The 26,498-nt window shown below is 47.7% G+C and overlaps 1 protein-coding gene across 4 annotated transcripts; it reads right to left on the bottom strand.

Annotated features, from left to right (window-relative positions):
* Positions 1-4: 4 nt before the first annotated feature.
* LOC310662374 (myocardin-like) lies at positions 5-26,164 on the bottom strand. Of its 4 annotated transcripts, none has more exons than XR_014504274.1 (14): positions 26,010-26,164; positions 17,350-17,415; positions 17,039-17,097; positions 15,596-15,671; positions 14,283-14,432; positions 13,140-13,288; positions 9,802-9,921; positions 8,881-9,149; positions 8,615-8,762; positions 5,879-6,271; positions 4,644-4,781; positions 4,303-4,357; positions 2,541-3,910; positions 5-1,485 (listed from the first exon to the last, which is right to left on the bottom strand). XR_014504274.1 is itself a non-coding variant. In XM_083409228.1 (13 exons), exons 1-13 carry the CDS (start codon positions 26,062-26,064, stop codon positions 3,474-3,476), a joined length of 2,115 nt encoding a protein of 704 aa, XP_083265354.1. In that variant the 5' UTR covers positions 26,065-26,164; the 3' UTR covers positions 2,424-3,473. The 4 variants fall into 4 exon arrangements, 2 of the variants coding, with proteins under 2 accessions (XP_083265354.1, XP_083265355.1); XR_014504275.1 differs by having other exon boundaries at positions 8,615-8,759; XM_083409228.1 differs by lacking the exon at positions 5-1,485 and having other exon boundaries at positions 2,424-3,910.
* Positions 26,165-26,498: the final 334 nt, after the last annotated feature.

Raw genomic sequence — 26,498 nt, 5'->3', positions numbered from 1 at the left:
TGTATTCGAGGCAGCGAGAAATGGTGTTTATTTGGAGACAGCAGGCGATGGAAGGTGATGATGATTACAATGCTGAAGGTCTCTGTGTTGGAAGAACAGGGTACACACATTGCTGTCTTCCTTGCCAGGCTTAACTTGGTGGCTTTTTCCACGGCAGCTTCTCTGCTTGTGGAGAACAATCGACTGGATGATTTTTAAATAAGCAGAACCCCACAATTCTGCATGCTGAATGCCAAGGACCCTGCCTCCCGCATCTTACGACTGGCTTACCCTAGCCGATGAGTTGCCATGTCACACCCATGCCACACATTGCATCCCGAGAAAAAGAATCCTGGGAATGGCAGCTACAATTCCCAGTACCCTTAAACTACGGTTCTCAAGATTCTTTGGGAGGAAACCATGTGTGTTAAATGTATGATGTTACCAGGAAGGCAAAGTCACAGGCCTTGTGTGCACTGTTGGCTCTTGGGCAACAGGAGTATAATGGAACCTTGGTTCTCGAACTGCTCCATTCCTGAACGTTTCGGCTTCCGAACATCAAAAACCCGGAAGTAAGTGTTCCATTTTCAAACGTTCCTCGGAATCCAAACATCTGACACGGCTTTCAATCTGCAAAAAGCCTAGCTGTCAGCCAGCCGGAAACCACGCCTCGGAATTCGAACCTTTCAGAAGTCGAACGTCCTTCCGGAATGGATTACGTTTGACTTCGGAGGATCCACTGTATGTGCTTTGAAGTGGGTGTTTCTTTAATGCCTACCCTCTCAAACTGCCTTCACTTTCATACAATCCAACTTGGCAAGTCAACAGTGTGGACAGTACAGAAGTGAAAGTGTTTTACAGCTGAAATGACTGATGCAGCAAACTGTTCTGAGGTTACAGAGAGAGGTACATAAAAAAGAGGACCCATGACCCCTGCGGGGGGAGAGCTCAGCTTCCCTCTGCCTTTGCTCTTCAAATTACGGGGAATGCAAGTTTTCTTGCCAGCTTTGGCCCTCTCCTGCATGCTTCTGGTATACAGTGCCTTTTTTTCCTTACTACAGATATACAATTATACAGTATCTGTATGTATGTATATGTGTGCATGCACGCATGATTTAAAACCTGAGGCTGAAAGGCTGCTCTGGGGAGGGGAAGCTTATGATGTCACAGGTGCCCAGCCAGTCAACGGTCTGCACAGCCCCTTCTACTTCAAAGCAGTAAAAGTTCTTTCCCCTGCGCTTGGTCCTCAAGAGAATATCGTTTGTGTGAGACAAGACCGGGGTGAGTCCGCTTTCTGCAACAGAGTGGGTCCTGTTTTTATGTAGGTGTAGAGACTGTAGTTTGAGAGTGTAGCTGCAAGCAGGCACACCCTAATAAACTATGTATGCTTTGAAACGTTTGGCAATATTATCTCAGTTTAACTTGTCATACCTTCTTCCAAAAACTCCAGAGAAACACAGGGCTCATCCACACTGAACGGGGTATTCTAACAGAGAATTTCCTCCGCTATCACCAAACTAGGGACTTATGGGGCAAACAGAAGTGTGAATAATGATTTATAGGCAAGAGTCTGGGAGGTTTTTTTCTTTAGTCTTGCCAGTCTCCCCAGGAAAACCTGCTGTTCACTGCTGAATCGGAACAAACGCCAATTGGGTTTTCAGCAGACTGACTTTGTTCTGATTGGGCAGTAAACAGGGCACTTTGCTGGGGAAATCCGCAAGACAAAAGAAAAATCTCTCAGACCCATGCCTAGAAATCATGGGGCAAACAGAAGTGTGAATAATAAGTCCTTAGCTTGGTGAGAGCGGTGGAAATTCTCTGTTAGAATACCTTGGGCCAGTCTCACAGAACCACAATTTTCAGGGATTCCAGTAAAGATGGAATGGCTATAAATGAAAGCAGATTTAAGCCTTTGCTTAGATGGTTCCACATGAGCAGTTTCCATAGCTGTGCCCGGATCCTGCCACAAGCCCATTGGCCTAAATGTCCCAGCAACCTTTGGCTACCAGGATATGACCCACCACTACCATCATCTCCCTTGTGAAAACAGATAGAATAGAATAGAATAGAATAGATTCTTTATTGTCATTACACAAGTGCAACATTGCACAAGTGCAACGAAATTGGATGCCATCCCTTAAAAACAACAAAAGCAAAACAACAACAACAACCAAACAAACCACATTCCAGCCACACCCACACCAACACCCATCAAACTCCCAGGTCACACTATCGAGTTACAGCATTCAAAAAGGCCACAGCTCTTGGATAGAAACTGTTTTTCAGTCTATTTGTCCTTGACTTGATGGAGATCCCTCCATATCCAGCTCCCTTTGGGAGCTTTCCCACCCCCGCACCCCCAGATCAAAAATAAGTGGTCCTGAGTCCCGTGTCTGCATATGCACCCTCTACTTCGCAACACCAAGAAAGAAGGACGGTTAGAATGGCATGAGCGGTTGAAGGTGCATTTCGCCCTTCCAATCCCATCTCTCTTTGAGCGGCCACAAAAGATGGTTCGGTCCCCAACACAGATGTTTTCATCCCTCCCGCTCCCCCCTTGCTTTCAGTAAAACATGAGGTTGCCACTGCTGGTGTGGCCCATTCAGGGCAGCCCCAGGAAATCTTAGCTTCTCCCCCGTTGTGCCAGGGGCTTGAGGTGGCACAATCCAAATTCTTTCGGAGCTGGCACTTCCTCTGTTTAGCTCAATAAAACGATGGTATCTCCCCACACCAAGGTAGAACCTGCATTTCTCATTCTAAGCCAGCGTGCATCTAGATCTATGGGGCCACGCAGATGTGTGCAGAGCTGGTGTTGTTCTCACGGTTCAACCGAGCCAACATGACCTCTTGAAGATGCTTTGAGGGTAGACCACGGCACTTCCTGTTCTATTAATGAGTTGAAACGATGCAGGCATCCAAGGTTCAATGTAGCATGACCCATATGCCAAAGCTTTCATTCAAGGTGGCTTCCAAAGTTGCTAAGAACCCAGGTTCCAGGGAAGGTGGTGTTGAAAACTGGTGCCCTTCCAAACCATTTTTTTTTTTTTTTTAGAACTGCTTCACAGTGGCATGACAGAAAGGCGCATATTTTAATTCATCTCCAACATTTGTAAAGGTCCTCGATGTCTTGAACCATCCCAATGCAGCAGGCTGGCTGGACCACTCTCCTTGCAAATATTGGTTTCATCCATCTCAAGCTAGAGACATCACTGAGGACAGCAAAGGGTTTCTGGGACTGTTGGGCCACTGAAGATGAGGTGCCTGGTGCTGACACAACCAAAACATCAGGGTGCTTAATTCTTCTAAGAGAGCAACTGGACTTGGCACGAACCGAAACAAAACCACCCGTGACAATGCTTGACGTTAAACTGCTCTCTCGTTCTCACCCATTCAAGGTGGTACCCAGTGCCGGCAAGGCCTTACAGGGTATGCAGAGGATTCTCCCCCTTTCCCTCCAGGCCTTGGGGTCTCCGAATGGGCTGCTAGCACCCCGCCTACCACTGCTCCACCATTAAGTCTATCATGTGGTTGACGCCAAGGTCGGTTGAATCAAAGAAGTCCGTGCAGAAGATGCTGCCCCCAACAGGACTGGTGGAGCCGAGGCCTGATGCTGAGCCCGAGGTCAAGGCCTCTAGCCAATCGACCGGGTCAAATCCAGCACGGGCACCGTTTCCTTGCCAGGCATCTGGGGGAGATGGGGGCATCTCCAGAGAGTCAGGGGAGAAAACAGAGGACAGTGAGTCCAGCGACGCAGAGGAAGAGGAGGCCGTCGAGAGGAAGTCGTAGGGACCAGGAAAATCAAAGATGGCGGAGGTCACCAAAGGAGGTTCGCTGCTGGGCCGTGGTTTCTTTGGTGGTGACGCTTCTTGCGGGGATGGAGCAACTCGATCAGGGACTTCTGGATTCAAGGCAGGTGCTTGAAGGAGGTCACCTGGAGCAGATGAGGAGAAACGGGATATAACTTGGCACAGCAGCACACCTACCGTGCCCTCCTAACCCTGAGCTCGTTCAGATCTAAACGACACAACCTGTTTCTGTGTCAGGACGTTGAAGTGGAAGGCATGGCTAACAATGGCTTTGGGCCTGTGCAGAATGCCTGCCGCTCACCATTGAGTAACCAACAATCCTGCCCCACCTGTCTGGGGTTCGGGGGTGATATTTCCAGGGCAGAGAATATGATTCTGAAGCAGGGCTTGAGCCCCAGATTCCTAGTCTTCTGAAAAAAATGTATCATTGCCCCATTCTTGGAGCTTCTCCAATAGCAAATTGTGGTTTACGGCTGCCCCCTACCGGTAAGTTGGGTTACGGGGGCCATTTCCTCACCTGAACACATCAGCGGTTCCTCTAAGATATCTTCGATTGATTGGCTTGGCACCAGCTGCAGACAGGGAAGGGAAAAGAAGAGCAGTTGCAAAGGGATCCCTCACCAAGCCCAGCCATTCAGCCAGCTCTGGGACGGCAGGGTCCTTCTTTGTACGGGGGTCTTCTATGCCGTGATGAGTTTCAGGCAGGGGGCAAGCTCAATATGGCCTGGGAGCTCATCCCACAAATTTGTTTTCAAGACTTCAGACATGTGGGATAATTATAATTAAAAAGGGGAAGAGTTCCTCGGAGCATGTGCAGAGGTTGGAGAAGCCCAGCTGGGCCTCCTCGCCCCACAGTACCTGGGCTTTCTGGATGGCTTCTTGGAGCTCCTCCTCCAGGGAACGGGTTCCTGGCGCTGGGTCCGGGGGGCTGGCTGTTATTTCAAGGGGGAGCTCCATATCAGAATTAATCGGCTCACAGGAGGCAGGGCACAAAACCTAGCAGGAAAATGGAGGAAATACAAAGTCTAGCGTTTTCTGCCCCAGACAAAAGCCCTCCCTGCTACCAGCCCCACCGATGCGAGCCAACCAGGGCTAAAGCGGACTTCTCTTAAAACGTCCAATGCTCATTGGTTAGCAGCTCATTGGGTGATACGCCCCAGAAGCCCCCAAAGGCCTGCCACATGCATACGCATGCAAACATGTGCCTCTGTGGCAAGGATTTTTTTGGCCTAAGCCTTAGGGCTGCCAGCTGCTGACCTTTAATGTCTAAGTTATCTGAGGCAACAGGGAGACAATTTGGTTTTTGCCCCGACCCCTTGCTAGGAGACACCATTAGCAAAAGGGCCACCCCTACTTGTTTGAGCAACAGATTAAGGTGGGGAAACAAGCAAACCAGTACTCCCCTAGCAGATAAAGAAAAGTCCGGTTTGTTCATCTTAATCCCGGAAAAGACAAACATGCAGTTCATAGCACACAGCTCTGTATCAGCTTCTCTAGCCATAATGTTCTCTAGAAGACTTGGGGGGTTTTGAATTTAGAGAACAGATGACAGCGGTGGGGGTGAGGCCATGGCATGTGGTGCGTATTATGCATGTTATGGAGAGAAGGAGTTTTTCTCTCTACCATAATACTAGAACTCAGGGTCACCCACTGAGACTGACTGGCAGTAGATTCAGGATGAAATAAAGGAAGTCTTTCACACAAATGCACAATTAACTTACGGAACTCCCTGCCACAGGACGTGGTCATGGCCTTAAAGACTTTAAAAGTAGATTAGATAAATCCATGGCTTGTTCCGTGGCTATTAACCATGCTGAAGCCTAAGGTTTCAGCCTAAAAGGATGGAGTCTCCATGTTCAAATGCGCCTGAATCCAGTGGGAAGAGGGGCTGTTGCACTCATTTCCTGCTTCCCAGAGCATCTGGTTTGCTACCAGAATGCTGTGGACGTTCTTATGGCCCAGCAGCCCTCTAGAATTGCAAATCTATCTCCCAGCACTTTGCTCTAACCCATTGGGATAATCTCCTTCACACAGGCAACCCAGGAGGCCCCTCACTCTCTTTTAGATCAGCTGGAGAATGCTTGTTTGCTCACCATGAAGCCATCTTCTGTGCCTCCTCCCTCCTTGGCGCATTCTCTCTTGGGGATGTAGGGCGGAGGTGCCCCCTGCTGGCCGTGGGGCAGTAGTGCTCCCTTGCGGCGGTTCTTGATCCGTTTGTGCATCTCCAGCTCCACTCGGAGGTCGTCGTCGTGGTGTTTCTGCTCCCGGTGGAGTTTCAGCGCCAGGCTCTCAGCCACCCGCTGCTTCTCCCGCAGGGCCTGGGCCTCCTCCTCTAGGTCGGAGGGTGACAAGCGGGCACTGGAGAGCGGGACAGGTGGGGGCTTGGCCCTGGCCACCTGGTAAGGCTTGAGGCGCTCCAGCAGGGCTGGCTTGGTGCCAGAAACAGGGAGGCCCCGCTTCCGGAGCTGCTGGCGGAGTTCGGAGACCTGGGAATCAAAGCAGCGGCCAAAGGAAATTAAGGCTGGATCTACACTGATTGTAAAAATGCTATAAAAAACAAGCAATAATAGCTCTTAAGGCAATTTGCAATTGGATCGCTGCTCTACAGCACCCTCTGGTGTCACATTTTTATAATGCATTTTTAACATTATAACTGGCCTGTGTAGGTTTGCCCTACAAAAGGTACTAGAGAACATTACACAAGACACCAGGAATGGTCAAGTATCAGGCATGTGGGATCTACTTTGCTTTTTATAGGACTCTTCCTCACCTCGCAAGATCCGCCAACAGGAGCATGGTGCAAAAGACTGGCATTCAGCATTAAATAATTCTGAGCCCGGGAATTTGTTTTGAACGCCAGAATGGAACGGAGCTCACAGTCCTTCCATGCAGGCAACCCATTCCTGGTTTTCTTCCTCGCTTTTGCTATTCATCAGTATAATTTAGAGTGCAGGCCTAGGGGTCAATCTGTTGCAGCTATTGTTAAACAACTGACAAGTCAGGAAACCTTGCCGATCTATTGCAAATCACACAGCCTACTGCCCACCCCTAAAATACACACAGTGTGTGTGTGTGTGTGTGTGTGTGTGTGGTATCGTTTTATTGTTGCATGTTCCCTTCCCTGAGCAATAAAAAGATCCATGACGGCACACTACCCAGGCTCCGCTTGCTCTAGATAATATTAATATTAACATGTGCTTATCAAGTAGGGGGATAAGTGAAGGCATGTGCAGCATGCACACTTTTGCCAGGTGGCAGAGAAGCACCCAAAGAAAAGCTAGAGATGCTTCAAGCCCTCAGTTAACTTAGATCTCTCTTCTCTTTTTCTGCCCCATTCTGTCTTCCTTTTGTTTGGAAGCAGGGAAGTCCAGCCCTTTAGGGAAAACGGGGCACTGCCCCACTGACCTTAGCCTGCAGAACTCAGCAAAGAGGAGCAGGAGGATTGGGGGGGGGGGGACTTAGTTATCTCTGCCTGTCCTTGGCTCTAGCTCCACCTGCTCCTGGCCTCTCTGACTGTGGCACCAGATGCCAATATTTGGGAGAGAATGTGTCTCCCCTTCCAAGCTCGGATAGTTCCTGGGCCTCTCACCAAGAATCTGCCAGATGAAAGGAATGGCTGGTCAGCAGCCTTCAAGGGGTGGTTATGACGGGCAGGTGAAGTTGCACATACTCTGCAGTCTCGTCTTAGAAGATCAGGAATTACCAACGGGTATAATTCAAGGATGGAAGCTTCCCCAGAGTTCCCTGCCTTCATAACTCCAGGTGCCCATCTTTCTTTCTTTCTACATATCTTTCCCCCGCTACCATTTTATTTCTTGGCTTTTGCTTGCTTTTGTTTTTTTAAAGTCCTAAAGTCTAAAGTGGCATCCTAACAAAAAATAAATAAAGCAACCACCACCAAATAAAACAGAATCTGCAGTAAGCTGTGGGAAAATACCATTGAAACTACAGCTCTGAAATCAAAGGCGGCTTGGGGTTAAAAAGAAAAATAAAGTCTTGGTCTGGTGCTTTATTCTAATCACTAGTGCAGGGACCAGTCCATATTCGGGGCACCAGTACTGAAAAAGCCCTTGCCCCCTCCTCACCACTTCGGGTGAGGAGTTTTTAATGTCTGGCATTTTATTATGTTTTTATATGTTTTGGAAGACGCCCAGAGTAGGCAGGGTATGAATAACAAAGTTGTTGTTGTTGTTGTTGTTGTTGTTGTCTTATCTCGGATGGCAGGGGGCAATCAGAGACAGGGTTTTGGATGCAGATCTTAACTCATGGGCAGGTGGTTCATGGGAAAGGAGGAGGCCTGTCCTCCTTCTAGGTGGAGAGCCTCAGGCGCGGGTGCAAATAAAGCCCTCCTGTCTTCTCCATTTGGCCCATGGCAGTTCCCTCTAGGCCAGTCCTTTTGGGCCTGCTCTGCCCCTTCCCAAGAAGAGCTTGTGCCTGGCTGGACTGTGTCCTTGCACTCTGATAGTGCCTCTCGCTCACCTGGATGGAGGGGGGTCGGGGGTGAGATTATGTGAAGAGACCTCTGGCTTTTGTGTGTAGCCTGCTGAAGAAAGGAGCAACATCCATTGCTCTGCCTGCTTGCTGCCTCTGCCCACCCACCTTTTGTCCCTGGCCCCGCCCACCTTGACCATGTGGCCCTCAGAAAGTTGCCCCCTTGTGCTGACGATTATGTGCCCCTCCTCTAGATCTTCCCATCTAACCAGGTTCTTTGGAAGCAATAGAACTTATTTGCAACCGGACTTGATTTGCAGAAACCATCTCCGAGAGCGGAATTCCGCCCACACGGAATCCGATGTATGATGGCTAGGAGTCCTCCAGCCCCAACTCACCGTTAGCTCCTCCAAGTTGGCAGGCAGCAGTTCCGGTTTGGGCGGCGAAGGGGAGGTTGGCGTGGCTGGAGAGGGGAGAGGGAGCGGCTGAGGCCCACTTGGTGGCGCAGGCGTCCCAGCGAAGCTCAGGACCTGCTCTGGAGCACTGCTGGGCAAAGGGAGAAAAGAGAGGCGTTGACGCTGGGTTTCCCCACCCCAATCTTCTCTCCGGCCTCACTAGTGTGCTTTTGTCTCAGGAGAGCGTTCCCGGAAGCAAAACCCCTTACCTGGCTGGGACAGCGTGCACGGCTCGGACGCAGAAGGTGGCTGGTGACGTGGGCGTGGGCTGCTGCTGGCTCATGATCTGGAGCTGCAAGAAGACCTGCTGCTGCTGGAGGACGCGGGCGTAGGCCGCATCCATGGGCACCGGCGCCTGCTCCCCCTTCTGGTCGGGCGGCATATACTGGTGGTACTTGAGCTTCTTCACTTTGGGGCGCGGTTCCTTGGCCTTCTTGGGGCGCGGGGGCTTCCTGGCCTCAGGGACCTTGGATGGGGCCTGTGGGAGGCATCAAAGTGTGTGAAAGAGAGCAGGAACGGGACTCTCAAAAGACAGTGGTGCATAGTGGTTAAAGCAGGGGGGCTCTCTAGAGCTAGGTAATGCTGCTACCGTGGGTTCCCCCCCCACCGTTCTTGGGCCTTCAACACACGGGTTAGCAGCAGAGGGAGAGGCCAAGAACCAGCCTCCAACTGAACAGCCATAAACATCTGACTCATGCAGGAGCAAAGGGAGGGGGTGAAAACCAGCCACCTGTTTGTTTGTTTGTTTGTTTGTTTGTTTGTTTGCATTGGGTTATATAGATTCACTTCTTTATTAGCCTCCCAACTAAAGTAGGGATGTATCAAAGGCAGAAATATTCAAGAACCCTCAGAACAGGTTTTGTACGGCGGCAGCGCAAATGCCAATAAAACCATTTCAGTCGGTGAAAAGCAATAAGGCAGACTTAGCTGGGCACCTGAATGGCAATGAAGACAGCAGCGGACATGTTTTCCCCTGAGGGCAGCTGTGGGATGTAGTCGCTGCCGTCGCCACCAGTAAGCCTTGCGCTCCCCCAGAAACCTTTGCTCACTTTTTCCTATGTGAAAATTGGCGGGGTGAGGAGAGGAAGTCCCCCCCCCCCGCCCCCGTTCCTGCTCTTGATTGTCTCTACCTTGAGGAGTGAAACGGAGGGCTTGGCAAGGGGGCTCCCCCCTTGGGGAGGGAACTCAGCCTCAGAGGTGGATGAGGACACAGGAGGCAGCTGTTGATCCAGGATCGGAGGGAGGTCCAGCTGCAGGGAGAAGAGGGAGAAAATGGAGCCCAAGTACCCTCCTAGCTCCCAACTCCTTCTCTAAACTGGCAGCCCCCAAACTTTCCTTTCCTATAAAGCCAAGCCTCCTTCTCTCCTGAGAGTTAAGCTTTCAGCTTTCCCATCAGCTGGCATGCCCCAGTTTCCCCTCTTGTGTATAATTTCAGCTGAGAAGGAGAAGACCTGCAGCAGTGGGAACAGCGAGAGGCAATGCTTCTGGGCAGAAAGTGGGACAGGGCTATAAAGCATCAAAATCGAGATGTGGAAAATATGGAAACAATGAGGAGAGGCAGGACTGAGATGTGGAGATATGCTTCAGAGATCCAAACTGTGGGGAGCTCCGAAAAATTAATAATTATAATTTGGACTATAATTTGGTGTTTTTATTTTAATTGGAGTATTATGATTGGAAATATTAATTGGATGTTTTTTATTGGAAAATCAATAAAAATGATTAAAAAAAGAAAGTGGCACAGGGCTTTGAAGGAGGTGGTAAGGAGCTGGGGGCGCGACGGAGGCTGGTTTGCTATACCTGCCCACCACGTCCAGCCTTAAAACCCTACAGTCTGTCCAGAAGCCTAGAATGGGAATTCTTTGGCATGTGCACAAAGACGTACGAAATCTAACAGCAGTTGAGGAGAGGGTGCTGGACTAGATGGGCCTGTGGCCTGACCAAAATAAGCTCGTCTTGTGCTGAATGCAATCTTGGGGCGGTGTGGAGGCCGGGGGAGAGCACAGCACACAGGCAGTGCTGGCTTCAAGATTTGGGCAGTGTGGAGGATGGAGGGGCTGAGTGCCCAAATAGCACCTCAGAATAACCTCGTCAGAAAAGACAGGCAGCATTATTTGTTAATACTGGGAGTACTAACAGTCACGTTACAACCAAAGGTCAGTGTCATCATTCCCAGAATTGCTGCCCTGGAACAATCTTTCTCTCTCTCTCTCTGCCTCCAAAGGCTTCTGACCTCCTCAGTGCCCCCAGCCCTCTCTAGAACCAGGAATAATTTGGGAGTGTGTGTGTCCTGTGTGAAGCTGGGGGAAACCAATGGTGGTGTCAAAGGTTTTGGCTTCTAAGCGAATCAGAAATGACTCTTGGGGTGCAGGATTCTGTCCTTCCATCCCTGCCACTTTAGGCCTCGGTGGGTCGCACATGTAAAGGTTTGTTGGAGTGGCAATTGAGGTCCTGAAAGTGGCAACTCTAACCTGAAACCACCCCCCCCCCACACACAAGAGCAGCAGACTGGCAGCAGGCCTAGTTATGTTAACTTCTAATTAATTCTGCTGTGTATAATTTTGAGGGGGGGTATTATTGTGTCCTGCAAAAGGGGAAAAGAGGCCAACCCCTCACAATTCACTCACCATTGTGATTCTTACGTCCTGCAATATTCAAACATGCCCTGTAGAGGGCAGCACAACCACATCATATACAGTGGTACCTCAGTTTAAGAACAGTCCAGTTTAAGAACGCTTTGGTTTACAAACTCCGCAAAACCAGAAATAGTGTCTTGGTTTGCGAACTTTACCTCGGTCTAAGAATGGAATCCGAACGGTGGAAGGGCACCAGCGGTGGGAGGCCTCATTAGGGAAAGCGCGCCTCGGTTTCAGTTTTGGTTTAAGAACAGACTTCCGGAACGGATTAAGTTCGTAAACCGAGATACCACTATATATTTCTTTTACTTACTTGGAAAGAGAGATATTATAAATTATTTAGATTGATTGGTTGATTTTACAACTTTGCTTTCCCAATATTTACAATCCTTCATATTTCAGAGTGTATGTACAGTGGTACCTCTACTTACAAACGCGATCTGTTTTGGGGTGCTGTTCGCACCCCGGAAAGTCTGTAAATAGAGCGCCACTACTGCATGTGCGCAAAGCGCGATAGAGAAGCATGGCAAACCTGGAAGTAAACACTTTCGGGTTTGCCGCATTTGTAACCTGAAAAGTCGCAACGTGAAGCAAACGTAACACGAGGTATGACTGTAAAGGTAAAAGGTAAAGGGACCCCTGACCATTAGGTCCAGTCGTGGCCGACTCTGGAGTTGCGGCGCTCATCTCGCTTTATTGCGGGAGCCGGCGTACAGCTTCCGGGTCATGCGGCCAGCATGACTAAGCCGCTTCTGGCGAACCAGAGCAGCGCACGGAAACGCCGTTTACCTTCCCGCCGGAGTAGTACCTATTTATCTACTTGCACTTTTGACGTGCTTTGACGTGCTAGGTGGGCAGGAGCAGGGGCCAAGAAACAGGAGCTCACCCCGTTGCGGGGATTCGAACCGCCACCTTCTGATCGGCAAGTCCTAGGCTCTGTGGTTTAACCCACAGCACCACCCGCGTCCCTGGTATGACTGTACTTGGACGTAAATTCATGAATGAAACTTGGGATTCAAGATTACTCCACTTCTTTTGTGAATTCACTAGGCCTTTTTGACAACCCAGTTTGTCCAATGTATTTCTGTGTGGACCTGGGCCATAAGCCACGGGAGGTGTGGGTATCAAGGGGTGTTCTTAACAAAAGTGTGGAGACCGCTCAATAAGGAGGCAAACCTTACACCTCAGGAGCCATTTCTGGCCAATCTGTTGTACAAGCCATGCTACCACCTCACTTCACATGAAACTCCCAAAAGGGTGAGAGGCGGTGGTGGCTAGTAACTATTGGAGCTGACGAGGTGGTGATGAACAACTAATGTCCCGGTTTGCCCTGCACATTTAAAGCAGTACCTTGCCACTTTAACAGTCATGGCTTCCCCCAAAAAATAACGGGAAATGCAGTCTGCCAAGGGTGCTGTGTATAGGCGCCCTGTTCCTTCACAGATGCTATTCCCGGGGAAATCCAGGAATCGCAGCTCCATGAGGGAATTGGGATTTCTAACAGCTCTCAGCACACTTAACCAACTACAGTTCCCAGAATTTTGGGGGGGAAGCCGTGACTCTTTGCAGTAGCATGATATTGCTTTAAAAGTATAGTGCAGATGGGGCTGAAGTCAACTTATTCTGGTCCTCCCCCCTTTCAAAGATGCAGTGCTCACTTAAGCAATTCTCAGACACGAGAATCAGATATTTAATACTGAGAGGGAAAGCTGGACACTTACAAAATATTACATTTCCAGGAGTATGCACCAAGCGCCCTGTTCTTATCCCCTGTTCCCCTTTCATCTTATGTCTCTTCAGCATGTACACGTGAGTTCTACGCAGTTGCTTACCTGAAAGGCCGCCGTTGCGGTGGAAGGGTTCCCATGGGCACTTCCAGGAGACAGTGCAAAGCAGGGGGAAGAGGAGGAGGAGGAAGAAGAAGAAGAACTACTGAGATCTTCCTCAAAGGTGAAGGAATCAGGAGCAGCGAGAGTTGCATCTGCAGACGTTTTGAGTGAGAGAAAGGAGGGGCAGCATTATTACAGCAGGGTAGAAGAAAGAACTGTTGTTGTTTCTCACATAATTTTCACACCGTTGTTAGTTTTTCACATCGTGAAATCCAGGGATGACTTAGGGGCCTGTTCCATGTCATTTGCCCAAGTGCAAGGATACCTAGTTCTGGCCCTAATCCTAAACATGTGCCCGGAGGACGGGGGCGGGGCGGGTGGACAAGCAAACACACACAAACACACCATTGTCTTTGTCACCTTCAAACTTGTGGAAGGTGGCTATCTGCAGCAGGGAGCCTGTTAACAGAGTCTCCCCTTACATTTTAGAACCCTGGAAAATCAAGAGTTCTAGAAGGTGAGTCCCTATGCATACAAAAGGCTCCTTGGTGCGGAAGCTCACCATCCGTGAGCTGGAAGGCAATTGAGAACTGTGACTGGGTAGAGCTTGTTTGCTTATCCTTGCAGCCTGGCCCTCGCCCCCAGCCACACGTGTTTAGCTGATGCATTGCCCGAGGAGGGAAGGAGGGTGATTTGATGGGTGCTAACAGAGCAGCAATTGGAACCCTGCTCTGCACACATTCCATCCAAGGAGCCGAGAAGTCCTAATTAGGCAGCCCTTTTGCAAACCTTTTGCAAAAAGCTCCCTCAATTTCCACCATGTTTCTTCTCATAACAACCTCGCGCTGTCAGTATTCCCATTTAGCAGATGAGAACAAGGCGAAAGGCTGCGTGCCAAGCCTGGGACAGAGGCAAGATTCAAACCCACTTTTCCAAATTCAGCTCCCTAGCCCTCACTGGAATTTGCTCTATCCTGTTACAATCCCTCCTGCTGGGATTGTGCCAGAGTCCAAGAGCTTTCTATTAGGACCTGCCCCTCCATAAACAGCCACTGGATCCCTCCTCTCTCCCAGGCAGGATTCCCCGTTTCCACTCCATGAGACAGGAGGATTCCCCAGTAAGGAGAATGCCAAGTCAAGTCCTTACCCGCCATAGCATCCTTGATACCTGGATCCAGGGAGAGGATGTTTTTCTTCACCAGCTCAAGTGGTCCAGGGCGGTGTAGGATCTTCTCACTCAGGTCTTCGGCCAGGCGAGCCTTCTTGTCCTGCAGCTCAGAAGGGTCCCCCGGAGACACTGCAGCGAGAAGAGCAACTATCAGAAGAGCAGGCTTGTGGGATCAGGCAAGAGGACCCTGCAGTCCAGAATCATACCTCCCAACAGGAGCCAGCCAGATATTCCTGGGGCAAACTCTGCAAACAACGTTTGAGGGATGTAGTCATCCCCTGGGGTGACCTGGAAATCCAGTCGGAAATCCAAGGTCCATTTGCCTTATTTCCACATCAATTTGTGATTTATTTACAGTGGTGCCTCGCAAGACGAAATTAATTCGTTCTGCGAGTTTTTTCGTCTTGTGAATTTTTTCGTCTTGCGAAGCACCACTGCGTATTGACGGTTTCCCATAGGAATGCATTGGCGGTTTTTTAAAAAAAGGCACAAGACGTTTTCGTCTTGCGAAGCAAGCCCATAGGGAAATCCGTCTTGCTAGCCATTCAGAAAACGAAAAACTCTTTCGTCTTGCGAGTTTTTCGTCTTGTGAGGCATTCGTCTTGCGAGGTACCACTGTATTTTTAAAAGAAGTCCGCAGAAAAATAATATGCATATTTCTCCTAATGTGTGCATTTTTAAATGCTACTTTGCCTAATATTTTGCAAACAATTTCCCCTAATGTAATTTCTGTACATTCTTTTTGCTAATTTGTGTGTTTTTGCACACACTTTCCTCCTAATGACATGCATTTTATCTGCTCCTTTTGGTTTGCGATCTGCACCGCAAAATTCAGAGAAGTGCTGTAAGTCCTGCTTCTTGCCCTGCTTCTTGCCCTTGCCAGGCCTGGGAGGGCAGGGCCAGGACAGACTCCAGCTACGAAAGCTGAGGCTGCAGAACAGATTCTTGAGCTGCAGTATTACTTAGGGGTTGTTCTTGCTGTTATTTATACTAATTTTTTTGTATCTTTATTTTAGTCCTGATTATAATTTATGTGGAAATTGTTTTGTGTATTTGTCTATTTTTTGAGGTCTTACTTATTGTTTATGACTATTTTTGTTGTAATTATGTGTTTTTTTTCATGTTGTGAGCATGGTTTGATTTGTGGGAAGGTGGCAAACAAATGAAATGATGTGTGTATGCATGTATGCATGTATGAATTTCAAACAATAGCTGCATTTGGATGAATTAGGCAGGCTCACATTAAAATATAAGCCAAACCAAATGCTTCCTAGGCAGAAGTTGCTCCTTACCTTCTGACAGCTGGCCCTTAGCAGTGCTGGTCTTGTGGGGCCGGGGTGAGACTTTCAGCTTGGCAATCTCATTGGCCTGAGGAGAAAGAAGCAGAGGAATTTTCAGCATCCTTAGCCAGGCGCTCAGGTAGAAGAGCTAGGAGGCATCTTTTGCTCACTTAGGCTCTGGAGAACCACCGCCAGTCAGAGTTATGCCTTCCACCTTTTTGCTTACCCAGGAAGACCCTACTTGAATTGCAACCCTGCAACGTGGAATCCACGTTTAATTTTTCAGCTATGCATGCCCATGGCCAATGCATAGAAGAGGGAATTTTGGTAACTGCAGCTTGCGGGACTAAAATAACAAAAATCGGCACACACACACCCTACAAAATGCCATTTTTTAAAAATAAAAGTCCAAAATGCTTGACTTCCATTGCTTCTGCTCTCTCTCACACACACACCTCTCTATTTTTGGGCTGGGCTGCCTCCAGGCCTGAGCAAAACAACCACTAGCAGTGGCTCTCTTCTTCCAGCGGTGGGATATAAATGCAGTAAATAAATAAATAAAATTAAAAAGCACCTGCCAATTTACATATGCCTCTCCTGCCGTGCATAAATTACTCATATACCACACTGTGATTAATATATTTTTATGTCTTTTTATTTTACAATAAATGGTGGTGGGTGTTTTTTTTTTTTTTTTTTTTTTTTGCATTTGAAAGTTTGGTCTGGACCACGTTCCTGCTTGCACACCACACTCGGGTGCACCCAGAGCAGTGGCCTCTTGCTTCCTGCAAAAAGAAGTCGCTCCTCCCTGGGAGATGGATGCTTAATAGAGTCAGTGTCTGTAGGGTTCTCTACAGATTTTCCTTCTGTAACTATGTTTGTAATCGTACTTTGTTTTTGTCTCTTCTTTAGTTGCCAGGCTAATAATTTCCCACGTTTATCTGCAGATTCAAAATTTCTTTGTCTCATCCTTCTTATCTTCCATTCAATTTCTTGATTTACTAACTGTGAATATTGAACCTGTAGGGCTTTAATTTCTTTTTGGATCTGCAAATTCTTTGGGTTTCCTCTAAGCTTCTTCTCTTTATCTTTCAGTTGTTCCATACTTTTATCTTTTGTCTCATTCTGTGACTTTCTCCTAATTGCATTTTGTTGTATCAGAAACCCTCTCATTACCGCTTTGCTGGCCTCCCAAACCACCCTTATTTCCGTTCCTTGATTCATATTGAGTTCAAAATAATCCTTTAGGGTTTTTTGGGCCTTAGTGACAATTAATGACCTTCTCAGCAGATCATCATTCATTCGCCAACTGAAGGAACCCTGAACAAACATTTTCAGGTCCATATGGGTGCTTAATAGAGTCAGTGAGCAGTGGACGCCCACAGAGTCCCATCAGACACGCGTAGCGCTGCTTCCCACACATTGTTCAAAGCCTTGAGCCCAGCTGGTACTCACCCTGTTCTGGCCCTGGGTCCCATTGGGCTGCGAGAAACTTGCAAGGGGTTTGTTGAGTGCTGGAGGGATGATAAAGGGGCGAGCATGTTAGCAAACTCTAGAAGAAACTGCCCTCCCTGTTGATTTTGGCCTGCCACTCTGTTGTTGCTAGTCCATAAAGAAACAGAAAAGAAAAGCGGCAACCTTCTCTCAAGGTTAGAAGACCAGCTCTTCTTTCCTTAGCACCCACCCACCCCTTCATCCATGCAGAAATGCCCTTTGCAATGTGACTCCCTTCACTTTTTGCAAAGGGGGGCGAGGGAGGGGCTCACCTGGGAGTAAGTGGCGCTTGGAGAGCTGCTCTTGGGACCGCCGGTGTTCCATGCGCAGCTGCAGAACTGTAAAGGAGGTGACAATATATGAATAATGGTCATTACTTTATTCGTCTCGGCCAACAAGCAATAAAAAAAAAAAAGCAGTGAAAAATTCAACTCTTAAATCATTCGGCGCTACCCACCCTAAAATGAAGCCAATAATTGATATATAACTCCAGATTACTGATGTTGACAAAGTTTGTAATCACTTGGGCTGAGAGTTGTTAGGAGATCCCTATTCACCGCCCAGAGCCAACAACTCTCACTACTCTTAACAAACTACAGCACTCAGAATTTGTTGGGGAGGGGGGAGATCCGTGGCTGTTTAAAGTAGGATCACAGCGCTTTAAATGTATGGTGCAAATGTGAACAGGCCTATTTGCCCAGCTCCTACTACTCAGCTGCATTATGAATCTAGCTCTGTTTCCCCCAAAAGTTCTTCTCTGGCTCAGAATGCGCAGTTAGATTCTTCAGGGGTTTGTAAATCCCAAGATCAGTATTCAAACAAACTGTTGCTGCAATCGCTGTACAGTCATACCTCGGGTTACAGACGCTTCAGGTTGCGTTTTTTCGGGTTACAGACGCGCCGAAACCCGAAAGTACTGGAATGCGTTACTTCTGGGTTTCGGCGGTCACACATGTGCGGAAGTGCCAGTGGCGTAGCGTGGGGGGTGCAGGGGGGCCGGCCGCACCGGGCGCAACATCTGGGGGTTAGGGTTAGGGGGCGCAAATCCACGGGTTAGGGGGCGCAAATCCACGGGTTAGGGGGCGCAAATTACTTGCCTTGCCCCGGGTGCTGACAACCCACGCTACGCCACTGGGAAGTGCTAAATTGCTCTTTGTGCATGCGCAGAAGCTCCGAATCGCATCTCGTGCATGCACAGACACGGCGCTGCGGGTTGCGAACGCTGCGGGTTGTGAGCATGCCTCCCGCATGGATCACGTTCACAACCTGAGCGTCCACTGTATTATCTTTAGAAATGAATGAGTCGCTGTGGTTGTGCTTTGATACGCACCCCCTGCTCTCATCTGGTTGTGAGCTGCTTTGGCAAGCCCGTGTGGAAGGGCAGCCTACAAATTAAAGTAAATAGCTACTACTACTACTACTGCCACCACTGCCACCCACTAAAGCCTGCAGCTTTGTAGACGCATGCACAACATTTCTTTGCTGTCAGCCTACTTCCTCTCAGTTAAACCTTTAACTACTTATTGTGATTACCAGCAGCTCTCCTCCACAGCTGATGCTGAGAACTATAGCTCCCAAGGGGCAGTGCAGAAAAGTGAAAATGCACAGCACAACCATTACAAGGGCAGGAGGGAGCCCTTGGGAAACAAATGAAGGTGGGGGGGGGGGGTTGAGTGTGCACAAAGGACGCGTGCAATTATCCACTCCTGAAGTGAAGGGAAAGGAGTTTGCACTCGTCGTGGTTTGAGATTTTAAAGTGACAAATGAAAGCAAGCTAATGAATACATGTTAGGCAGAAATAACTAAAACAGATTACACCATAGAATTAAGGTCTTTTGTGGCTTTAATCTGATTTCAAACTTGCAAACCAGCAAGGATCAAGATGCTCTGGAGTCTCAAATGTTCAGTCCAGCAACCAGCTGAAATATTGGGTGCTACTTTGCTTTATCTTTGACAACTGTTACTTATTCAGAGCTTGTTCCAGAGACTGGCAATGCTGGGCATTTGCTGGGGCCTAAAGAGCAGCAGAAGGCTCAAGGCCCTAACACTGTTACAATTTCCAGAGAATATCCAATAAGATCAGATGCAGCCAGAGAATTTTCTTATCTCCCACCTCTTCCAGATTAGGGGCCACCAGTGAGGGCGCCATGCCCAGAGCCCACCCAAATCCTGGTACTAGCACAGTCAGTATTTATGTATGCTGCATCACAGTACACATGATGTTACACAGGTAAAAACAGACAGATCGCTGGCCCCAAGAAACTTACAATGGGAGATATGAGGTCAGGGATGAAAAAATGTGGGTGCTGCAGTTGGGACTAAGGAGAAAAGTTAAATGTCTATGGACAGGTACTTTTTGAGGAGGGGTCTGAAGGAAGGCAGGGAGGCGGCACAACATTTGATTCTGGGGAACTCAAGACTGTCCACAGTGCATTGAATGAGATTTGAATGGAGTGGGCAAGATCTCTGTTGATTTGAAGAAAATGAGGGAAACTGGATTGGAGAGATCGCCCTATTCAACAACCCAGGAGGCATCCAGGTTTGCAAAGGCGTGAGGCAAGGTAAGGCAACACAATGTTCTCTGGAATTGCTTTTCAATAAAACAAACTGAGAACAAAATGCATCAAGCTTTTACTGACTGCTGTATGATACTGGGTAATTATACTGTGGAATTGGAAGGGGAAATTAAACTGGGGGGGGGGGGGAGAGAATCACACAAAACTGGCCTGGAAATGAATATATAAAAATGAAATGGATGCAAATTAAGTATTGCCCAGAAGCCTCTATTTAAACAAACAATGAAAAAATTGAAAAACTGGGAATTACATCTTGTTTGACCAACAAACAACTAAATCCAGCCCTTTTGGAGGCAAATCCAAGCATCAGAAGAAAGGTCTGCCTTAACGGAATAAATTCATAATTACTTGTCAATGAATGGCAAAATGAAAGCTAAAGGAGAAATTTACAACTCAGCACTGAAACCTCCTGTGGATCTATGCCATATAGTGTGGTGTAGAAGTCTGTTATATCTATGGTTGGTTGACAACATTAGCTGATGTAGTATGACAACGTTAACTCGTACATAAAGAGCTGTGGAATGATATATGCACATAATGTTTCTTTGTTCCCATATGCCATGGGAGAGACATGACAGGGGATTGGTGTACATGAGCTGCAATACGGGGCCATCTATGATATCAAGTGTAGAAGGGCCAGCTATTTGGTCTGCCAAGCAAGACAACAGGTGGACTTTCCCACCGTACAGAATAGATTCCCAGGGATCAAGTGCATCCCCTTGGCAGAAATAAAATGTGATGAGGTGATCCAATGACGAACCCGTTTGGTTCCCAGTGGAAACAACATGCTCAAGATGGAACGGAATGGCGAGGCGATTCTGTACATTCATGGAGGAGGAACGAACGAGGAAGAGCCAGATAGAATTAACTTAGGAGGCTCTGATTTGGACAAGGACAAGAGCAAATCTGCAACCTCCTTGGTTTACTCTGCCTCTTTTACTCCCAACAGTGGATATGCGCCCCTTAGCATAACAGAGTTAATGCTTTCCAGTATTTGAGTTCTTCATTTGTTATCTAGTGTCCATTTACAAAGGGCAATTGAATGAGCGATGGGGCAAATCCTTAACCATGGCAGTTTGACAAGGTATAGGCAAAAATATTTTTCCAGGCATCGTTTGGAATCTAAATGTTTGATGAGGGTAATAATAATAATTACAAAGAAGTTACTCAAAAAACATGCACCAAGGAAACATGGAAGGCATAACCATACGACAAAATGTTCTAATTGGCATTCTCTCACACATACCCTGCACAGACAGAGGGTGGGGGTGGGGAACCTGGGAATTATAATTTTTGCAAGGACGTTGAGTAAGTGTCCCCCACATCACAGGGAACCAGGTAGAGTCGGGAGGCTTCTTGACACCCTTTAAAGCAGGTGTAGGGAATATTCTTCAGTCCAACGGTCACATTTGCTTTTGGGCAACCTTCCAGGGGCCACATGCAAAGTGATGGGCAGGACCAGGGGCAAACGTAGGTGGAGAAAGAAATGCAAATTTTGCCTGTGTACAGTAGGCTGGTTTCAGCACGCACTCATATACCCCTCTCCATACAGCCAAGCAAGAAGCATTGTTCAAGGACACATTCCAACCAGGGGAAAACATTTGAGAAGGGTGCAAAGTGAAGGCAGTGAGGGGTGTGGCCTGGGGGAAGGGGGTGTGGCCTGGAGACAGCCCTGAGGGCCAGGTGAGAGGCCCAGAGGGCCACATTTGGCCCCTAGACCCGAGCTTCCCCACCCCTGTTTTAGTGCTATGTCCTATGCATCAAATGTCAATTAATTTAACTGGTAGTAATTGTGCCCCTTTCTCCACCCAGAATCCTTAAAGAGGCCAGGAAGTTGGAACGGAAATTTCAGCATATTTAGAAAACTGCAGCTCCCACTGTTCACTGGGAAGGGAGCCATGGCAATCTGAAATGGAAAGTGAATCAAGTAAGCCAGACCTGGACTACAGTCACACCACACATATCATATCACCTTAAACAATCATGGTTTCACACACCCCCCCAAGAATTCTGGGAGCTGTAGTTTGTTATGGGTGCTGATAAGTTATTGGGAGGTCCCTATTCCCCTCACAGATCTACAGTTCCCAAAACTCCCTTTGGAGAGGAATTGACCGTTAAACCACTCTGATAATTGTAGCTCTGTATGGGGATTGTCGGGGTCACCAGCACAGAGGCACAACTATAAAATAAGTCCAAATGCACCGGAAACTTAAATTAGTCTTGCCACCCCCAACCTTGGAACAGAAGCAGTTTTCAGGGCCCTTTAAAAGCAAACAAACAAAAGCCATGTACCATATTCTTCGCACTATAAGATGCACCAGGCCACAAGACGCACCTAGTTTTTGGAGGAGGAAAACAAGAAAAAAAATATTCTGAATCTCAGAAGCAAGAACAGCAAGTGGGATCACTGCGCAGTGAAAGCAGCAATCCCTCTTGCTGTTCTGGCTTCTGGGATAGTTGCGCAGCCTGCATTTGCTCCATAAGACGCACACACATTTCCCCTTACTTTTTAGGAGGGAAAAAGTCAGTCTTATAGAGCAAAAAATACGGTATATAAGCCCACAGAAATTCAAATGTTGCTGCACTGGGGACATCGCTGGGAAGGATAACCTTGTCCAAGGAAGAAGACCAAAGGGATATGGCTGAGCGGGTGAGCCCTCCCCTTGCTCTGCCGTCAAACAGCAGGCACGTCATACCTTTGGAGGGTGGGACTGCTGCAAGCGTTTCTATTCCTGTGCCCGCTTCTCTCCTGCCTGGGCATTTGTCCCGTTGTCAGCAGCAGCTGGGGTGACGCCACTCGCTATTTATTTAAAAGGCTGGAAACACAAGATGCCCCAAACTCCCAGGCCAGAGGCTGGCTGCAAGGACTGCTTGCGGGGAACCCACCACCAAACTGCAGACCCTCCAAGTGTCCCTATTTTCCAGGGACACCCCAAATTTACAGAAGCCGTCCCAGTTTTTGATTTGATTGCGGGTCCCACTTTTCCTTAGGATGTTCCTATTTTCATCGGAGAAATGTTGGAGGGTATGGAGTTATGTGACCTCAGAGCCAAGGAGATGATACAACTTTTAGAAGACATCTGAAGGCAGCCCTATAGACTTTTATTATGGTTTTTATACATGTTGCCGCCCAGAGTATTGTTATTATTATCAATATTATGGAATAGGATGTCCCTATTTTCTTTGAGGAAATGTTGGAGGGTATGCAAATACTCAACATGAGGGGCAGGAGATAGGGGCGTTGAGTGTTTCACCACTTTGGGGAATTGTAGCCAGTTCCAGGCCCTCAATATGAGAACCTGTGTACACTCCACATACTGTACTTAAAGCATCCTGGGGGTTGTTTTAGGGCCAGTTTTCCCCCTTTTCTAGTCACTTCCGGGTTCAGTGTGATGTTTGTGTTGCAGTCCACACACATATTGAATGCACATAAAATGGTTGTTGCCTGTAATCAATACACTGATTGAATGTAAAACACATTTTTGCATCAGTGCTTCACTGTAGGAGCCTTTTTGAGAAACCGGAGGAAGCAGGATAATTTACAAGTTAAGAAACAAAAGCTGCCACTGCACATATACTATGTAAAAGAATGAAAGTTTACTACCTCAGCCTTCTCTCTCCTTCTTCCCCAACCTTATACTGTCTATAATATCGAATATCTGCATAAAAGATTCTATGAATGGAAAACTGAGGCACGGTGTGTACTTCTGTACTTCAAGAAAATCTTTGATAAAAACAATTTTTTAAAAAGTTGTCACACATTATTCCTGTAACTGTACTCTGTTTTTAACTGTTTCTAATTCTAAATTGTTGCAACCTACCCTAGGACCTGCTGGTGAGGGGCTAGTAGTAGTAGTAAGTATTATTTAGGGGCAGGAGAGATCATATTTTTCATTATTGTTATTATTCCCTAGCACCAGAACCAACACAGCCACTAATACACAAGGAAACAAGTGTCCCTGAATGCTCAGTGGGCCCTCCTTGATTAAAAATGGTCCCTGCAAAAGCTTTAGCAAACCTACCAATTAAAAGCAACGCTGATTTTCGTATGTCCATCAGTATTGCACAAGCAGGAGCTATATGTGTGGAGAAATTACGAAGGGTGGTTTGTCATAGGAAAGAAACATGTGAAGCTCAGAAAAACACCATAGTTGCCACCGAGGAATGCCACAGGCAGGTTGACTGATTACTTGGACTGGCTGGGCCTGAACAAAATGGCTGCTGGACGCCAGGGTTAGGTTGTGAGGTACCAACGGAATGGAAACGTGACAAGTGGTCGTGAGGAAGAGCATGACCCTGGTCCTTACAACTGACTCATCTGGCTGTCACACACCATACATTTAAAGCAAATGGTTTTCCTCAAAGAATCCTGGGAAATGTAGTTTGTTATGGGTATTGGGAATTGTAGCTTTGTGAGGGGGTGCTCTCTGCTGCACTGTGCTTCCCATTGCCCAGTCTGGTCAAGCAAGTGGTAAAGTGACACATTTATTGGCTGGGCAGGGGGAAACCTTAAAAGCATTCCTTTAAAAAAACCAAAAACACAGCCCTTTAGATTTGAAGGTAATCCAGAAATATTCAGAATCAGGGCTGGTCCTCTCTCTGTTCTGCCTTAGGTACCTCTGCCTACATAGATAGGCAATGTTGAGTTGCCAGAATTAAACTCTGCGCATGTTCAGAGGCACTCAGTCTAAACTGATGCAGTTTTTGAAAATTTAATATGCCAGACCTTCCCTTCCTTCACTCAGCCGGTGCACAAATCTACATGAAAAATTCAAAGCCTGAAGATGTATTCACAAATAAGTACAGTATATGGTAACTGAAGAGGAAGAGCAAACAGCCTCTCATGGGCTATGAATTTCTGAGGGAACATTTACTGGGACCTTTCGCAGGTGTCACAGGAGAGACACTGGCATACGAAGGTGGCATGCTGGCAACTTCTGGTATAAGGCCCACATTGTGCACCTGTGTGGTGACGTTGGGGTCGAGAATATCATCAACCACATTGACTTCAGGGTTTGTTGCAGCCTCGCAGAAACGTGGCTGAGATGTGTTCCATTAAAATCCCCACTGATGGGGCCCTGAAGGGCTTATTTCGGAGGGAAGTGACACCCTGCACCCTTAATTCAGCCCCCTGACTAGTGGCGCGGTGAATGTTGTTTCAAAGGGGCAAAGGGAAAGCACTCTGCACATGCCTATAGACAATTCCTCTTTACTTGCTCCTAGAGCAAGACCTGACCACAAAACCTGGCTCAAGTTAAGATTTGGGGGAACTGGGCCTATGTTGTTGCTTCACACAATGCAGTGTGGTGAGCCAGTTCAGTGGTTAAAGTGTTGGACTAGGACCTGAGATACTAGCATTTGTAGCCCCACTCAGCCATGAAGCTCCCTGGGTAACCTTGGGCCACTTTCTGCCAGCCTAACCTACCTCACACGGTTGTTGTGGGGATTAAATGAGGAGGAGAAAAGGCGGGATATAAATGCAATCAGTCATAGGAGCCAACTCATAGCGGCCAAGATTCCTTTGTGTCCCCCCCCCCCCCATAAAATGGTGCTGACACAAATCTGTCCCTTGGGCCACAATTCACCACCAGCAAGGTCTCCTGTGCAGATCAGAGACTTTGCTTAGCTGATTGACCTTTCCTGCGACTAGCAGAAGCTGGGAAAACCATTCAGAATAAGCAAATCTGTTACCAATTCTATCCATCTGCATCATTTATTTTCTTATGTATATATCTTATGTTGATTTCTGCCCCCCCCCCCGAAGCAGCTCACAGGATAAGGAAAACATAAAATGATATTCAAACTGTCTTGAAAACTGCAACAGAAACTGTAGAAGCAGCAGTAAAACTACACAGAACACCTATGATTTACGCACGCATGGGAACTGACATGACCTTGCTTGTAGAATGTGTCTTGCCTTGATTTATTTATTTTTATAACTCCAAGCAACAAAATGCAGCGTGGGCTGTTCTCTTAAGAGGACAGGAAGGTGCCTTCTGCTTAGTCAGAACTTTGGTCCACCTAGCTCAGCACTGCCAGCTCTGACTGGCAAGAGCTCCGCAGGGTTCCAAGGCAGGATTTTCTCTCACAGCTGCACCTGGAGGGGCTGGGAATTGAACCTGCGACCTTCTGCATGCAAGGCAGATGATATACTCCATGAGCCACAGCCTTTCCTTTACACAGCAGGATATCTCAGGAGGGTTCTGAGAACGATTTATTTATTTTTAATGGAAGGTGAAACAGTAGGCGATGAGGTCCCCCTGTCTTAGCCTGCCATAATTACCACCCTGCAAAAAGCCTATTTTAAAAATTTAATAGCACCAAGGTGCCTAAAGCCCCACTCAGATCCTACTTACCGGAGCGGAATTTGCTTCGGATCAGCATGGATCGTTCAGAAGCCAGGAGTGTCATCTTTGGAGTCCTTGCAGGTATAATCCCAAATCTGAGGTAGGCCCCATGGATATTCAGAAGAGGGGGAAACAGGAAAAGAGGGGAAATGATGAAGAAATCTCCAACTAGGATCTAGAGAAGCCAGCAACAGACCTTTTAAACAGAGTGCCTGGGCCTAGGGACGCAGAGTTGGATATCAGCAAGAGTGGAGACCAGGGACACCTGGGTTCAAATCCCAACACAGCCATGACTCTTTCATTGTGACCTTGCGGCGGTAACTTTCAGCCTCACCTGTCACCTACCCCACAGGGTTGTTTTGTAGATAAAATGGGGGGGGGGGTTAGTCATGGACGCCACCCTGAGACCCTCAGAAAAAAAGGTAGGCTTACAAATGCAACGCTTAATAAACTAACCTACCTCATTGGGTTGTCGTTCTAAGGCCAATGCTGTGTAAT

The sequence above is a fragment of the Podarcis tiliguerta genome, assembly GCF_965153285.1.
Source record: "Podarcis tiliguerta genome assembly, chromosome: 13".
NCBI lineage: Eukaryota > Metazoa > Chordata > Lepidosauria > Squamata > Lacertidae > Podarcis > Podarcis tiliguerta.
This window is presented reverse-complemented; position numbering and strand designations above follow the sequence as displayed.